At 42.4% G+C, this 18,589-nt stretch overlaps 1 protein-coding gene across 3 annotated transcripts in view; it reads right to left on the bottom strand.

The window, feature by feature from the left end:
• Window positions 1–18,589, bottom strand: part of GAB2 (GRB2 associated binding protein 2) — a 178,913-nt gene that overhangs the window by 13,318 nt on the left and 147,006 nt on the right. For 2 of the 3 annotated variants that reach the window (XM_060160123.1, XM_060160124.1), the window contains exons 3-4: window positions 17,404–17,647; window positions 631–1,229 (exon numbers count right to left, since the gene is read on the bottom strand). In XM_060160123.1, coding sequence (XP_060016106.1) covers window positions 631–1,229; window positions 17,404–17,647 — 843 coding nt within the window. The remainder of the gene's footprint in view (window positions 1–630; window positions 1,230–17,403; window positions 17,648–18,589) is intronic. The other variant, XM_060160125.1, reaches the window with a different exon arrangement.

Genomic DNA, 18,589 nt, shown 5'->3' on the forward strand with positions numbered 1-18,589 from the left:
TCACAAATTCCTCCCAGGCTTCTGGATGTAGCCCCAGTGTTAGCAGACGCCAAATGAAAGGAATTAATATTATTCTACTTTTTCATCAAACAGAGGAGGTTATAGGCAGAGTTGGAATACTCTCAGTGGGAAATCAGCAACAGAATTTAATACTTCAGACAGACGTTCAGACTTTAACCAGAGATTCAAATGTGGCTTAGAAAATATTTAGTAGATTTGATTTTAAAAGTCTGTTGGTCCACATAGGTTTGGCTCCAGTTTGGACTAGGCTTCTAAATTTATTTTTGAAATCTTTGGTTTGATGTATAAATGAATAAAAGCCTGTGATTTGGACCTCTAAACCCATAATGTGTTGTACTGTGGTTAACCAAGAATGTTCTACCTCCTTAGTAGAACAGTAACTTCTCTCAGGCAGGGTCTGCTAAACTCTTGCCATTGTGGTGTCTACTAATAGCCTCCAGGGCTGGAGGACAAGCTAGGAAAGGCCTGGGTAGAAGATGCCTAAACCTGTGGGTAGCACAGGTCCCCTGGGTGGGACTTAAGTCTCCTTGGCATGGATGACCGAGAACCAGCACACTACGGAGAACCCCTGTGCTCCCTCCCTTCCCCCCGGCCTCAGCAAGGGCTCACACTGACCTCGGTGAAGTCGGCTGTTGTCCATGGCTGGGAGGGTGTTGCGCCTGGGGATGGTCGCCGCGGCAGAGGCCGATCTGCTGCTGTCACCGACTGGAGGCCTCTGCTGAGGGCTGCCCCATCGAGGTGTTTCTGCCTGACTTGGCTTGGGGGGCCGGGGTGGGGGGGCTGCGGCCGAGTCCCCAGGAGTGGCGACTGCCATGGTGTTGTGGTTCCTGTCCAGTGTGAACGTCCTAGGGATCTGGTAGGCTGAGAGTGGGGTGGCCGGAACATCCATATTGTCCACCAGGAGGTCCCCAAACTCGCGGCACAGGGTGTTGCTGGGCGTCTTGAAGGTGTACACGTCCTCGTGATCCGTCTCAGAGCCCGTGAGGCTGCCCTTGGTGTGGCCGTGGGAGGCCAGGCTCCGGGGGAGGTCGTAGGTACTGTCTCTGAATTCTGTATTGTGCCTGCTGGGCTTGGGGAGGCTGTAGAAGCCGTGGACTTGACCACCGACCCCGTTGACACAGTGTCCGTTGCCCTGGGCGAGTTTCTGCACGGCCGTGTCGCTCCTCATGAGAAACGAGGCCCTGGTGCCCTGAGAGAAGCTGGCGCTCCTAAGAGACAGAAAGAAGGGGGTGCGGGGGTTAGAGGAGGCCAGGGCTGCCCACCAGCGAGGCAAGCGGGCCTGTTCAAACCCTGTGCAGCTAGGTGGTGTGGAACACACAGGCTGAGGAGGCTGGCAGGCCTGAGGGTTACCTGGGCAAGGCACGTTTTCTCTCTGAGCTTTAGTAAATGCGTCTGCAAAAATGGTGATTAAAATCATGCTTTGAAGGTTGCTTAGAAATTGGACTCTAGTGTATCTAGTAAGTATATGTTCAGTGTTAGCCTTTACCCCTTCCCCTACTCCCAAATGGCTGTGATTAGCAGAGGTTGGTCTTACCTTCCCAAATATATATCAACAAGCTAGTTATACCACACACTTGTTTATTGTTTTCAGTGACACAAAATATATGCATTCGTATACAAAGGCTGTGGATAGCGGAAAGAACCTTTAAGTTGGTATCCGAAAATAGCAAGTCATTTTATCTGAGTCTCAGTTTTCCCACTGTAAAACAAGTCAGCTAATGTACTGTTCTAAGTTATACAGAACTATTCAAATGTAAGTCATAGATTTATTTTCTATCATATATTATGGTTCATTGAGAGGCATTTAGAGGGGAAAATATCTCTTTCCAGAAGACTAAAATTCTACAGGAAAAATGTTTTCCTGTTTGGGAACTAAATTCAGGACAGAAAAGGTTTTGATTATTACTTTTTAAAAATTCATGTTTTGGGGAAATAAGATTTAAAAAGTAAAACGATCTGGCGGTGGGGGGGGGGCGGCGAAGGGATTTGTGCAGGTTCCATTTCCACCACTGATATGCTCTGTGGGCTTCACCAAGTCTCCTTCCCCAAGGCAGGACCTGGTGTGTCTCAATAGCTCTTAAGGGTCCATCTGGTTCTGAAACTCCACAACACTTTGGGTGTGTTAGCCGGGTTTCCAAACTGGATTCTGTGTTCTGCGTAGGCGCCTTAGGAAGTTAGAAGGTGATGTTCTGAGCAAGCAGAGATTCGGGTCTGCTTTTCTCTCTCTTACAGTAGGATTCTTCATAGGATTCCATTTGGGGGGAATAAAGGAATCACTATTCTAGAACTGTCATTTAGTGGTGATTCTCAGCTTTTTGGAGGCCATATGCCTCTTTAAGAATCTGATTAAAAGCTCTCGGCACTTCTCACCAGAATAAGGCAAGCCTCACATACATACAAATTTGCACGCTATCTCTAAGGGGGGTGGGCAGCTCTTAGCCCACCGAGGCCGATCCATGGAACTTCCGTCTTATACAAGCTCTCTCAGCTCATGGGGAGCTTGTTATTTGTGGATGTGGCCACCAGATGGCGATAGAAACTAAGGCCCATCAGCTTAGAAAGAGGAAGGGCAACAGGTGTCTCAGCAGCCAAGCTCTCTCTTGCGTAAACTTGCATCCTTGGTGGCTAGGACTTCCATTTCAGTCCCCAGACCTTCCGCGGCCCTCCCCTCTGGTCCTCCGTATTCTCTCTCCTTCCTATTTCCTTCCACACGCATAACCAAGGCGACAGGCATGGCCTAGATCACTGAACATCTAGCCTTTAGATAACGAAGTGCCTGAGGCAGAGGACCGGGGAGCCAATGGTAGACATAAGGTGTTCACGTTGTTCACATCTGTCCGTTTGTCTGTGGTGCCTTTCAGTTTGTCTTTTGGAATTTCCAGTGCTGGTGGATGCCCTATCTGGATTTGTTCATTTAAAAAACATTTATGGATGTCCTACTTTCCACCTGGGCCGGGCACAATGGATACAGAGAAGCCTCCTGCCCTGGGGGAGGGGGCACAGTAGTAGAGGAGTTGACATACATGCAAATCTTTTTTTTTTTTAAATAAATTTATTTATCTTTGGCTGCATCGGGTCTTTGTTGCTTGCTGCGCGCGGGCTTTTCTCTAGTTGTGGCGAGCGGGGGCTACTCTTTGTTGCGGTGCATGGGCTTCTCATTGCAGTGGGCTTCTCTTGTTGCGGAGCACGGGCTCTAGGCACGCAGTCTGCGGTAGTTGTGGCTCGCGGGCTCTAGAGCGTGGGCTCTAGAGCGCAGGCTCAGTAGTTGTGGCGCACGGGCTTAGTTGCTCCGCGGCATGTGGGATCTTCCCGGACCAGGGATCGAACCCATGTCCCCTGTGTTGGCAGGCGGATCCTTAACCATTGCGCCACCAGGGAAGTCCCTTTGCGTGCAAATCTTATAATCAAGCCAGTGAGTAAGCGGCTGTTGACAGATTTATACCAACCCTCCCTGGTGGTGGTGGTGGTACAGAATGTCAGGGGAGGCCTCTCCAAAGACGTCACCTCTAACTGACTCTGGCAACTGGCCTGGCATAAGGCAAGAGAAGGGAAAAGGTGTTCCAGTTAGAGGGACACAGAAGTAGAACACAATCTGGCAAGTTCAAGGAAACGCAAGCTGCTCAGGCTGGAGCAAGTGCCTTAGGAGGCGGGGCTGAGAGATGGCCATGGAGGGGCCAGGCCTGGGCTGATGAGAATGGGAGTCCTTGAAAGATTTTAAGGTGGTGCAGGGGTGGGTACAGCATTGCAGGTATACTGCAGTCACCTTAAACATATGCAAGAGTGAACTCGTCATCTTCCTCCTGACTCTCCAGTCTGGGAAAGGCACCAGCCACTCAAGCCGAAACCTGGAGTTACCTTATGATTTCTCACTCAATAATCACATCAGGTCCTACTGCATCCACCCCAGTTCAGGTCCTCCTGATTTTCTTCTGCAATAACGAAAGGGGTAATAACTCGTCTCCCGACTGTCAGCCTAGGACCTCTCTGGTCCTCTTTATCCCGCTCACATTGACTTTCTTAACTTCCCAGCTTAACCATTTTCAAAACTGCCTCAATGCCTTTAGGACCGACTCACCTCTCCAATCTCTCCTCCCCAGTTCCCCTTCCCACTCTAGGGTCTACTCAGTCAACTGCCCAGGTGTTCCCGTATGCCCCAGGCAGTCAGGCCTCCGCGCCTTGTTGTGCTGTTTGCTCTGTCTGGAAGGCCTCTTACTCCAGTCTGGCGAGCTCATACTCGGCTCAAATGGCACATCTTCCGAAGCTGTTTCTTACATCCTCTACCTCCCAGCGCAAGCCATCACTTGCTCAACTCTGTTCCTGGAGCAGGCAGCCATTGTTATCTGTGTTACGCACCATTGTTACTTATCTCCTCCATCAGACTGTGATTTCCTTGAGGAAAGAAGAAACTGTGTCTTATTCATTTCTCTCATCTGCACCGGGATCAGTGCTTGTCACATAGTAAACAGTGAATAAATGTTTGTTGAATAAACAAGCAAATGAATGTATAAATAAACAAACAAAGAAAGAAAAGCGTTGGTGCTGCTGTGCCCTTTCCTGAGCTTGGCCTGAACCCTCTGGAGCGGCAGAGTGAAACCCCTCCTCTTCAGAACACATGAGCTCATGTCCCAACCTCCCGCTGTCGTGGCATCTCCTCTCCAGTCACAGAACTACTCGCTCATCCCTCAACACACTCCCTGAGCTCCAGCCCTGGGCTTGCATAATTTACCTTTCTCTGGAATGTTTCCCTGATGCGCCAAAATCTTACACAAAGCTCCAGAGAAGCCTTTTTGCTCCACGATGGTGTTTTAGGTCCTCTAAGTCTCCTTGTCACTTTACTCACCACTCCTCCTTTGCTCCCACAGCACTCTGCTTCCATCACAACACTCATCTTGTGTGAAATTTATTTGGGTCTGGGTCTTTCCACTCCTACCTGACCCTGTGCTTCTAGAAGGCAGGGCACCATACCCTGTCCCCTGGCATAGTTCCTGGCCTGTGGTAGATGATACCGATGCACGCTGAGGGGGACTGACCATTACTTCAAGAGTCAGGTGAGAGGAGTTGAACGAGGGAAACAAACTTGCCCAAAGGTATACACTTGGACGGTAGCAGAACTGGTTCCAGCACCCAGGTCCCTGGACTCCCTGCCCAAAACCCACACCGCTACAGTGCGCTCCCTTTGGACAAGAATCAAGAGGGGGAATTCTGAGCACTTAGAAGTCCTGCGGCCTTTACTGCTTTCATGTAGGCCTTTACTGAGGCCTGTGCCACCATGATGTGCTGAGTTGCTTTTCTGGGACAGATACCTGGAAGCAGTGGATTTGGAGAAAGGTTTCTCTTCCAGGGCTCTGGGCTGACAGAGGCCTCATAAAATGAGCACAGTACTGTGCCAGGAACATCACATGTGACGTAGCTTTTAATCCTCCTGACAGTTCCGAGAGACAGGTATTACCCTCACACATCCGGTGAGGAGAAACGATACATGGCAGACATGGTGCCAGAAGATACTCGAACACAGGTGTATAGGGGGCTCCCTGGGGGCAGAGAGAAGTTTGGGAGAAAATGCTCCCCCAAGCCCAGCAGCTCTTCCTTTCCATTCCTGGCTCCCAGCTGCTCCCAGAGCCCCAGGTGGATGGGGCTAGCACACCACCACTTGTACATGCTTTGGTTTTAATATCAACCCAAACCTCTCTGTTGGCTGTTAGGAATGCTTTCCTAGTTTTTCCCAGCCACTTTACTTTGCACTTGTTCTTTTGTACATTTTCTCATGTTAGGGTAACATGCTACACCACAATTTCACTCCTTCCACTCTACAAGATGCCAAGTACCTTATAACAATAAAGGGCCAATTTAATTTTTTTTCTGCTATTTTTTTAGATTGGAGTATAATTGGATGCTTGTAAGTAAATTAGCCACCATTTAGAGTTCTGTACCTGTCACTGGCAATCCTAAGAGGTCATCTGGACCATCCTTCTGTATCTGACTCATTCCAAATGCATCCTTCCTGTGAGGGAAGAAAACTCAGAAAATTCTGTCCCACAATCTCTAAGAGGTGAGGTGATCTTTGTATCTCAAACTCTTCTGGCTGCAATACTGAGCCTGCCTTCTCTCTGTGGTTACAGAGAGAAGCTGTATTTGTGAAATTAAATGAAGGTAAGAGCTGTATATTCTGCCTTTGGTCAGTCAAAGCCACTGGGAGAATGAGCCTTAGAAATGATTAATCACAGGTAAGTTCTCCATGGACATTTCTGATTTTACTTTTTACCCCCTATCTTTCTGTAGAATAGTGCTTGCTGCAGGGTCAGGGATGCGTTCATTCTGGAATTTCGTTACTTGAAATTTCACTTTCCTCAACCCTCACCAGAATTATGGCTTTCCAGGGCATGTGACCCACCACACACCACAACACATCACATGTTACAGGTTTAACAGCCTCCTTGAAATAAGAAGACAGAGATTGGCTAGCATCTAGCTAGAGGGCCAAAATAAATCTAGTGAAACGACTTTGTTTTCAAAAACAAAAAAGATTCTGCTTGTCTTGACAGTGTCATTCAAAACTCCTTCCATTGGCAATAGTTACGATTCTGAATTATTAGTTAATTTAGCTCAGTGGAAGAGCTGGAGTTTGAGGACTGAAGTCATTTTAACCAGAATACATACTATCTGGTACTTGAAGAAATGTTAGTGGCTAGTAGTATAGTAAGAGTAATAATAAAAAAGTCTTGGTTTATCTCTAAGATGTTTCATTTGTTGTAACTCTATCAGGATCCCTCATGAATGTAGAAGGGGAGAGACAGAAGGCTGGTATTATTGGCCTCAGTAAATACTATTTCACTACAATCATCAGGCATATTTATGTCTATGCTAGGCAGAGATGAAGGAGCTGGTTCTCTCTCAAAGTCCCTACTCAAAAGTAACCCTCTAAGATTATTTTGGAGATCAAATGAGGTAACTAACATAAAAGAGCGCTGTAAACTGTAAAGCATTATTCCTCTTTCCAGAGTACCTAGTGTGTAATGTGAATGTCAGAAGCAGTGCATGGATAAAGCCCATCCACATACTTTGCCAGCACTTGGCGTTGCTAGTCTTTTTTGTTTTCGCCATTCCAGGGGAGACGAAGCAAAACCTCACTGAGGTTTTAATTTGCATTTCCATGATGTTTCAGCATCTTTTCGTGAGCTTATTGGTCATTCTTACATCTATTTTTTTTTTGGTGAAGTGTCTGTTCAAATCTTTTGCCCATTTAAAACAAAAATTGGTTGCGTGTCATCTTACTGACTTGTAATAGCTCTTTATAGATTCTACAAATAACTCCTTTGTCAGATATGTGTTTTGAATATTTTCTCACATTTGGTGACTTGCCGTTTGGTTTTCTTAATGGGATCTTTTGAAGAGCAAGTTTTAACTTTGATAACAACTACTTTATCATTTTTTTCTTTTATGATTCCTGCTTTTTAAATCCTATATAAAAATCTTTGTTTACCCCAAGATCACAGAGATATTTTCTTCTATAAGTTTCACAGTGTTAGACTTTACATTTAGGTCTCTGATACTTTTGAGTTAACTTTTTTTTTTATAAATTTATTTATTTTATTTATTCATTTTTGGCCGCGTTGGGTCTTCGTTGCTGCATGCGGGCTTCTCGTTGCGGTGGCTTCTCCTGCTGCGGTGCACGGCCTCTAGGTGCGCGGGCTCAGTAGTTGTGGCGCACGGGCTCAGTCGCTCCGCGGCATGTGGGATCCTCCCGGACCAGGGATCGAGCCCGTGTCCCCTGCATTGGCAGGTGGATTCTCAACCACTGCGCCACCAGGGAAGCCCTTGAGTTAACTTTTGAGTAGTGTGATATGAAGTAAAGGTTTTTAAAAAAATTCCTATATGTTTTGTTTATGGTTCCCTTTGCTGTGCAAAAGCTTTTGAGTTTAAGTAGGTCCCATTTGTTTTTTATTTTTATTTCCATTACTCTGGGAGATGGATAGAAAAAGACATTGCATGCACCCCAATGTTCATTGCAGCACTGTTTACAACAGCCAAGACACTGAAGTAACCTAAATGTCCATTGACAGATGAATGGATAAAGAAGATGTGGTGCATATACACAATGGAATATTACACAGCCATTAAAAAGAATGAAATAATGCCGTTTGCAGTAACATGGATGGACCTAGAGATTGTCATACTGAGTGAAGTAACTCAGAGAAAGAAAAGTATCATATGATATTGCTTATATGTGTAATCTAAAAAAAAATGATACAAATGAACTTATTTATGAAACAGAAACAGACTCACAGGCTTAGAGAATGAATTTATGGTCACTGGTGGGGAAGGGTTGGGGGAAAGACAGACTGGGAGTTTGTGTGACATGTACACACTCTATATTTAAAATAACCAACCAGGACCTACTGTATAACACAGGGAAACTCTGATCAATATTCTGTAATAACCTAAAATGGGAAAATAACTTGAAAAAGAATAAATACATGTATATGTATAATGGAATCACTTTGCTGTACACCTGAAACTAACACATTATACTCCAATATAAAATAAAAATTTTAAAAATTCTTATATGGATATCCACTTGTTGAAAAGACTTTCATTTCCCTATTGGCACCTTTGTCAAAATCATACATGTATTTTTTCATTCTACCCCCTAGATTCACTAATCTGTTCTAGTGATTTGTATGTTTACCCTTTCATCAATACAACACTGTCTTGTCTAACCGTAGTTTGACAGAAAGTCTTGAATCAGGTAGTATAAGCCCTCTTCTTTTTTTTAGATCTCTTTGGCTATTCACATTTTTTTAAACATCTTTATTGGAGTATAATTGCTTTCCAGTGGTGTATTAGTTTCTGCTTTATAACAAAGTGAATCAGTTATACATATACATATATTCCCCTATCTCCTCCCTCTTGCGTCTCCCTCCCACCCTCCCTATCCCCCCGCAGGTGGTCACAAAGCACCCAGCTGATCTCCCTGTGCCATGTGGCGGCTTCTCACTAGCTATCTATTTTACATTTGGTAGTGTATATATGTCCATGCCACTCTCTCTGGCTATTCACATTTTAGCATATTTTGCATTTTCACGCAAATTTTAGAATTGACTTATCAATTTCTACGAAAAAGCTAGTTGGGATTTCTATTTGGATTGCATTGAATCTACAGATTAATTTGGGAAGAACTGCCATTTTAATAATATTGGGTCTTCCAATTCATAACTGTAGTATATTATGACTCTCCATATTTAGGTCTTTAATTTCCCTCAGCAACGTTAGATAGTGATTTCAGTGAAGAGATCTTGCATGTCTTTTGTTAAATTTATTACTAACTAGTTCATTTTGGGGGCATCACTATATAGAGAATTTTTTAAAGGTCATTTTCCCAATTTTTCGAGGCTAGTATGTAAAAATTAAGTTTTGTATAATAATCTTTTATCCTGTGACCTTGCTAAATTCCCTTATTAATTCTAGTATTTTCTATATTCTTCAGGATTTTTTATATAAACAATCATGTTACCTGCAAATAGAGACAGTGTTACATCTTCCTTTCTGATATTTGTGCCTTTTATATTTTTCTTGTTCCCTTATTGAACTGGCTAGGATTTCTAGTACACTAGTGAATAGAAGTGGTGAGAGCAGGTATTCTCTCCTTGTCTCCAATATTAGGGGAATATGTTTACTATTTCTCCATTAGGTATGATATAAGCTGTAGGTTATCCTTTGAAGTCTGTTATTAGTTTGAGAAAGTTCTCCTCTATTCACAGTTTGCTAAGAAATATTTTTTGTGAAGAGGTATTAAGTTTTGTCAAATACTTTCTTAGCATCTATTGAGGTGATGATTATATGATTTTTCTCCTTTATTTATCTTAATGTGATGAATTATATCGGTTGGTTTTTGAATGTCAAACCAACCTTGTATTCCTGGGATGAACATTACTTTGTCATGGTGTCTTATCCCTAATGATATATACAAACATATATATTCCCTAATCTATATTATCCCTAAAATACATACACACATTTTAAATATATATATATATTTTTTTTGTTGTTGTTGTTGGATTTGTTTTCTAATACTTTTTTTGTTTGTTTGTTTTACGTGGGCCTCTCACTGTTGTGGCCTTCTCCCGTTGCGGAGCACAGGCTCCGGACGTGCAGGCTCAGCGGCCATAGCTCACGGGCCCAGCCGCTCCGCGGCATGTGGGATCTTCCCGGACCGGGGCATGAACCCACGTCCCCTGCATCGGCAGGCGGACTCTCAACAACTGCGCCACCAGGGAAGCCCTCTAATACTTTTTTGTAGAAAAAAAGAAATTCTGTATCTATCATCACAGGGAATAATGCTTTGTAATTCTCTTTCTCATAATCTTTATCTGGTTTTGGTAGTAGAGTTATGTTGGTTATATAAAAATGAGTTGCAAAAGGATTCCTTCCTCTTATGTTTCCTAAAAAGAATCTGGGTAATATTTGTACTATTTTGTTTGAATATTTGACAGAATTAACCAGTAAACCACCTAGCTCTCTAGGTATTTACCCAAGAGATATGAAACAAATGTCCATACAAGATTTGTTAGTGACTGTTTATGTACAAATGCATCTTAATTTGTAATAGCCGAAACTGGAAACGACCCAACTGCCCATCAACATGTGACTGGATAAGTAAGTTGTGATATAAAGATACATTGAATTACTCCTCAGCAATAAACAGGAAAAACTAATGATGCATGCAACAACATGAATGAATGCCAAAAGCATTATGCTGATTGAAAGAAGTCAGAAAAAATAGTGATACTCTATGATTCCATTCAAGTTAATTCCAAAAAATGAAAACTAATGTAGTGACAGAAAGACTGTCAGTGGTTTCTGAGGAATATGGTAGAAAGAAGGGCACATTACAAAGGGGCATGAGGACATTTTATATATATGGCATTGACTGTACTTCTATTACCCTTCAAAAATTATTTAAAAAAAGGGGGGGAATCCTAGAATTGAAAAATGAATTAAAAAAACTATCCAGGGCTTCCCTGGTGGCGCAGTGGTTGAGAGTCCACCTGCCGATGCAGGGGACGTGGGTTCGTGCCCTGGTCTGGGAAGATCCCACATGCCGCGGAGCGGCTGGGCCCATGAGCTATGGCCGCTGAGCCTGTGCGTCCTGAGCCTGTGATCCACAACGGGAGAGGCCACAACAATGAGAGGCCCGTGTACCGCAAAAAACAAAACAAAACAAAAGTATCCAAACTGAGCACAGAAAGGAAAAAGGATAGGAAAAAAAAAAAGAATAGTATCGGTGACATGTAGGTAAGTTTCAAGTGGTCTAGCATATGAGTAACTGAAGTTTCATATGAGCCTCAAAGGAAAGGAGAGACAAAATGGGGCAGAAGCAATACAGGTAGAAATTTTGCTGGACTGAATCAAAAATATCAACACACAGAATCAGACAGGCAAGTGAACCCCAAACATAGTAAACATAAAGAAAAACACACATTAGGAATATCACATTCAAACTGCTGAAAAAAGATAAAGAAAAACACTTAAATCAGTCAGAGGCCCAAATAGCCAAAACAATCTTAAAAAAGAAGAACAAAGTTAAAGGTCTCACACTTCCTGATTTCAAAACTTATTACAAACCTCCAGTAACTAAAGCAGTGTGGTACTGGCATAAAGATGGACATATAGACAAAGGGAACAGAATACAGAGTCCAGAAATAAACCCTCAATGATTTTCAATAAAGATGCTAAGACCATGGGAAAGATCTTTTCCACAGCAAAGTACAGTCTTTTCAACAAACAGTTTTGGGAAAATTAGATATACACATGCAGAAAAATGAAGTTGGATCTTTACCTTATACTGTATGCAAAACTTAATGCAAAATGGATCAAAGACCTAAATGTAAGAGCTAAAACAATAAAACTCTTAGAAGACAGCAGGGGAAAATCTTCTTGAAATTGGATTTGGCCATGATTTCTTATGTATGAAATAAAAAACACAGGTGAGCCCACATGCCGCGGAGCGGCTGGGAGCGTGAGCCATGGCCACTGAGCCTGTGCGTCTGGAGCCTGTGCTCCGCAATGGGAGAGGCCACAACAGTGAGAGGCCCACGTACCGCAAAAAAAACCCCAAAAAAACACAGGTGACCAAAGTAAAAAGAGATAAATTGGATTACATCAAAATTAAAACCATTTCTGTGCATCAAAGGACACAATCAACAGAGTGAAAAGGCAGTCTTTAGAATGGGGGAAATATCTGCAAATCACGTATCTCATAAGGGGTTAATGTCCGCAACATACAAAGAACTTTTACAACTCAACAATAACAAAAGACTCTGATAATAAATGGGCAAAGGACCTGAGTAGACATTTCTCCAAAAATGATATACCAATTGGCAACAAATACCTGAAAAGATGTTGACTATCACTGATCATTAGGGAAATGCAAATGAAAACTACAATGAGATGCTACCTCACACCCATTTAGGATGGCTACTATCAAGAGACCAGAAAATAACAAGTGTTGGCAAGAAGGTGGAGAAACTAGAACCCTTGTGCACTGTTGTAAATTGGTGTAACCACTATGGAAAACAGTATGGCAATTCCTCAAAAAGCGACAATAGAATTACCGTATGACCCAGCAATTCTACTTCTGGGTATATACCTCAAATAACTGAAAGCAGAGTCCTGAAGAGTATTTATAAACCCATGTTCACAGCAGCGTTATTCACAATAGCCAAAAGGTGGAAGTAACCCAAGGGTCTAACAATGGATGAACAGATAAACAAAATGTGGAATATACATGTAATGAAATATTTATTCAGCCTTAAAAGGGAAGAAAATCCTGACACATGCCACAATGCAGATGAACCTTGAGGACTGCATAAAAAGACAACTACTGTATGATTCCACTTAAATGAGTTACCTAGAGATAAGTAGAATGGAGGTTATCAGGGGCTAGGGGGAAGGTGAAATGGGGAGTTGTTTAAGAGTGGAGAGTTTAAATTTTGAGAGTTGAGAAGAGTTCTAGAGATTGGTTGTATAACAATGTGAAAGTACTTAATACTACTGAACTGTACACTTAAAAATGGTTAAGATGGTACATTTTATATTATGTGTATTTTACCACAATTTTTTTAAAAAGAAGAGAAAAAAAATCATTCAGAGGAAGAAAGATACATTACATACAGGAGAATAAGAATAAAAAGAACAGCTGACCTGTCATCGGAAACAACGAAGGTCAGAAGACTATAGAATGGCATCCTTTAGAATGCCGAAATAAAACCATCATTCCAGAATTTTATACCCAGCAAAAACGTCTCTGAAAAATAAAGGTGAAATAAAGGTATTTCCACATAAATGAAAGCTGGGAAAATCTGTTACCAGGGACTCACATGGCCAAAAATGGTAAAGGAAGCTCTTCCTTTACCAGAAGAGCTCTTCCTTTACCAGAAATAAAAACAGACAAAAACCCCACTAGATAATGTTTAATATTTGCTTTCAGCACTCATACGTATTTTAAACTTAGGAGGGAAAAAATAGTATTTTATAATTATGCAGATATTTACTATTTCTGCTGCTCTTTCTTCGTTCCTGATCTTAGTTTCCTTCTGGTACTTCTTTGCTTTAGCCTTATTATTTCTTTAAGTCAGATCTCTTGGAAATTCTCTTATTTAACTTTCATCTGAGAGTGTCTTAATTTCGTTTTCATTCCTGAAGGAATACTTTTGCAGAATATAGACTTCTGGGTTGATAAGGGTTTCTTTTTCTTTCCATTAATTTCAAGTGTGTTTTCCTTTATCATATGGAATACTGTTATAAAATGGGCTTTTAAACCTGTGTGTAGTAGTTTCAACATTAGTTATATTGGGGTTGGCATCTGTGCTCTCCCTTGAGAATTAGTTTGCTGGCTCTCTGTAGGCTGAGAAATTTTGGATTATATTCTGAATGTTGTGATACTATGTTGTGTAGACTCTGGGTTCTTTTATCATCCTCTGCAGAATGTTGATTTTGTTTTTGCAGGCAATCAATATGGTCAGGTTCAACCTGTAACTTCTGTTTCTCCTCTGTGTGTGGTAGTGAAAATCTCAGTTTAGTTCACAAAGCTCTGGTTATGCTGATTTGAGTCTGTCCCACACATGGGTAGCTCAAGGTGAGCCTGAGACTTGTGTGGGTTTATACCCAGAATCAGGAATTGCCTTCACTAGCTCTCTCCACACTGGGATACTTCACTCCTTTCCAGTCCCCAAAGGGCTCCTTTTCTGGTTCCTCTAACCAGAAAGATGAGGTTTCTATTAGAGTTTCAGCAGTCTGCCCCACTGTGCTGCTTTGTGATGGAGCCCACTCTCAGGACAAATCCACCAGAGACAGAAGATTTACCTGTGTACTCACATCTCCAAGTTTTGCTCCCCTCCATAATCTGCTTCCTTTCTTTTTCTTTACAGAGTCTTTGGGTAATTATATTTTGTCCGGAGTTTTTATCTGTAATTAGTGGGAGGGACAGAAGCCTGTGGTGGCTTCTGCCACCATAGCGGAACTGGAACTCCTAAGTTCTTTTTCAAAGTTTCTATCTCTTTCCTAAATTTCACCATCTCTTTACTCATTATCCACCCCCTCTTCCCACCATAGATTAAAGCAAGTAACACAACTATTTTAAAGTCTTTGTATGCTAGCTCCAAAAACTGGGTTGATTTTAACTTGTTTCTATGACCTGAGCTCTCTAGGACTATAGGTCAACTTTTACAGTTTCTTCAGATGTCCAGCAATTTCTCATTGTATACTGACATTTGTGATGATAGGTTATAGAAATTTCCTTCATAGCAAAAGCCATGTAAATTGAATCTCGCTAAATGTGGGTCCCCCCCTTTTTTTTTTTTGGTCCCTTGTTTTAAGAGTCAAATCAGTCCTGCTTTTTGATTGCTCTTCAGTGCCTTTGAACAGGATTTTAAAATGTTTTGTCCAGAGTTTATAATTGCTACAGTATGTTTAGTATCATGCCTGCTACTCCACCATTACCAAGAACTACATAATCCTTCTAGACTGAAGAAAACGTCCTTCCCGCCCTCCTTTCCTGCTTGGAATTCTACAAACACTGTTTGAACTTACTATTTTTTAAAATCTCCCTGAGATCCTGCTCATCACCCTCTCGCTCCCACACCCACACAAGTAAAAACAAAGACACAGAGAAAAGCACAACTTGATCAAGGCCCTACAATTAAGCTGCTTCCCCAGATGTAGAAAAATTCTGTCTCATCTATTATGTTACCTCCATAGCACAGATTTGTTCAAATATTTATTATGCACCTACGATGTGCCCTGAGTCCTGTCCCAAAGAACAGTAACATATTAATATAAAAATCCATAATACGAGGTAGAAAGTTCCAAATGCTGTGAGAAAGATCATCAAAGACTGCTATGGGAATTCAGAGAAAAATGAATTCCAGCTAGGAAGATTTAAAAGAGGTTTTACAGAGGAGGTGAGGGTACAGAGAGTGGGCCCAGCTGCTAATTCAAGCAGAGACATTTATATATGTGCTCACTGTTGCTTTAGCAGTACCATGGGACTGGAGGTGGTGGCAAGTTGTTAATACTATATAAAGCCTTCCACTTAAAGTATGCTCTGCAGTCTGCACTGACATCATCTGCAGTTTTGCAGAAAGGCAGGATCTCAGGACCCACCCCAGGCCCAGTGAATCAGAATCAGCATTTCAGCAAGACCCTCAGGTATTTCATAGGCACATTAATGTGTGAGAGGCACTAATATAAAGTGCTCTGTCTTTCACTAGAATTATGACTGTAAGACCTCGCATTCTCTACTACCAGGCAATCCTACATGTAGTAGAAGGGGAGGCGGCACAGGAGAGCATCTGGTAATATGTCCTGAGCACCTCCTACCTCCTGGCTACCTTAGGTATGTTTTGCCATTTTATGCTCGTTAAGTAAGCCTTTGAATTAATTATTCCCACTCTGCAGATAAGGAAATTGAAGGTCAAAAAGGCTCAATATGTGGTCCAAGGTCACAAAGAGGTGGCCAAACCTGAATTTGAACCCATAACTGACTGACTGCAAAATACTTTTCACTCTGTAAAATACTTTTCATTCTACTATACTGTCTCTGGTCTGTGCTTCAGGAGAATCAGGTACTAACTAGTTCAGTGATCTTGGTTAATTCATTCTACCTTTTTAGAACTCAGCCCTTCATGTATATGTTGATGGAAGTCGACTGAACTAGTGAAAGTTCACAAATGAATCAACGCTGCTTCAGGAAAATGGGTTTTTCAGGCAGACTTAAAACTGAGTGTTGGGAGGTTCTGTTGCATGAAAATGACTCAGAAAACCACAACCAGAACAGCACAGTGTAGAGAAAAGAATACAGGACCAGAAAGGAGAAACCTGGGTTCTAGTCCTCTCTCTGTCATTTATTAGTTGTGAGTCTCAGTTTCTTCATCCATGAAATGGAGATAAATGATCTACCCTGGCGATCTCTCAGTGTGTTTAACTGGTTTAAGTGAGAATATGCACGAAAATACTCTGTGACATGATTTATTAATACAGCCAGTTCTCTACTTGCCTTAATTTTCCTAGCACAAATTAGATATTTCTAAATTAATTCATCAAGGAACATGATTTACAACCTGCTGGCCATGGTAGAATTGGGAACCAGCTCTGGCAAAAGCCCACCAGCTCTGCACTTTCGTTTACCCTAACAATGGGAATAAAAGGTAATAAAAATATGTACAGGCTCTGTACCTGTTAGAGTTGATGGTGTTAGAAAAACAAAAACTTATTCCAGAGCAGGGAGTCCTTGCTCTAGAACTTTCTGTGATGATGAAAATGTTTTATATCTGTATTACCCAGTACGGTATCCACTAGACATGTGTGGCTACTGAGTACTTGAGATATGGCTAGTATAACTGAGGAACTTAATTTTAAATTTTATTTAATTTTCACTGATTCAAAGTTCAATAGCCACATGTGGAGAGTGGCTGCCATATGGAACTGTAGCTCTAGAGCAAACGTGAGATAAGGATTTGTTCCACAATGTTAAGGTTTTATAGTTACACTCTTGGGGCCAACAAGTGCACTGACTTTGTTTTTTTCAATTCTGAAACTCTAGTTCCTAATGCCTTTTTTTCAAATTAAACCAAAAAGTTTTACAGCATGATTTTTGATAATGGGAGGCTTCTTTGGAATCCAATTATCATTGTATAGCAACGCAGATGATACCAATAAAATGTGAAGGTTGCCTAAGCAAAAACAGTGATGTTTTGTTTTATAATTATATATTTGCCCACCTGGAAAGATAAAATAGTTTACTCTTACGTATTTAGAATTAAACAGCAGAGTCTGAAAAGTACTAGGCCCTGCGAGTGGTTGCTCAACCAACTACTGCTGGCCTACCTTGCGTTTTCTGCTCTCCGGCTTATGCACTGGTGCAAGTAGAGATACTCCTGAGGTGCACTGGTGGACAAGGCGGGCTGCACGTGGTTCAACACCGAGGGTTCGAAGGTGAACAAGGTTGGCTGGCTGGAGTGCGACGGGGCTGAGGATTTTCGTTCTCGGAGAAGGTGCTGATTGGAGCTGCTGAGCTCAGCTGGAGAAGAGCGGGGGCCGTGACTGGCTGAGGAAATGTTCCTCAGGGAGTCTGTGAAAAGGAGAAAGAGCTCTCTGAATGGTAAAGGAAGGGAAGGTGTCCTTATCCCAAACTGGGTTGTCAGATGAGGAGAAAATACTAAGAGCAGAGGCCATGGTCCAGCCGCAGCATTCTCTTCCTCATGCACCTGCCCCGGCTCTGCCCTCCCAGAGCGCAGGGCTGTGGCTTCCAGGCTCTGGACCTCCGTAATGCTCCTGGAGGCGACTCCCTATCACAGCCTGGGCAGTATCTGCCCCACTTCCAGGAGGTGTGCCTACTCGAGGTCCAGAAGTGCGACTCTGGCTCTCGAGCGAGGCCAGCCTCTGGGGCGGTGAGTGCCACGGCCTTCCCTCTCTGGTGGCTCCTGCTCTCATCATCTCCCTCAAAGCTAAGCTGGCTTTGCTAAATGAAGCTCTGCTTCCTGAAGACTTATTTACTGAGTCCCTGGACTGTGTGTTACTGTACTAACGACAAAAGCACATGTAATTGGAACGGTCCCTTAAGACTGGTCCCAGCTCCTCCCGCCTACCCTTCCAAGTCCTCTGAGGACGATGTTCCCCACATCTTGTACTCACCGCTCTCCATCTATTGGTCTTTTTTCTCTTAACTCTTATCTTAAACTCTCGTCTGTTGTGTTAGAAAGGAAGTGAGGTATTAAAGACAGATAATAGTTTAGAGTAATACCCCCAGCCAAGGGCATTATTCATTTGGCTGGCTCTCTAAGCTTAGTCCAAATTCCTTAGCACAACATACAAGGCCTTTCACAGTCTGACCTATTTCCTGTTTCCCTCCTCCCATACCCCAGGCATATGAAAGCTTCATCAGTCTGTGAATGCACCAGCCCCCCCCCTTTTTTTTTTTACATCTTTATTGGAGTATAATTGCTTTACAATGGTGTGTTAGTTTCTGCTTTATAACACAGTGAATCAGTTATACATATACATATGTTCCCAT

Source organism: Lagenorhynchus albirostris, chromosome 9 (assembly GCF_949774975.1).
Source record: "Lagenorhynchus albirostris chromosome 9, mLagAlb1.1, whole genome shotgun sequence".
Lineage (NCBI taxonomy): Eukaryota > Metazoa > Chordata > Mammalia > Artiodactyla > Delphinidae > Lagenorhynchus > Lagenorhynchus albirostris.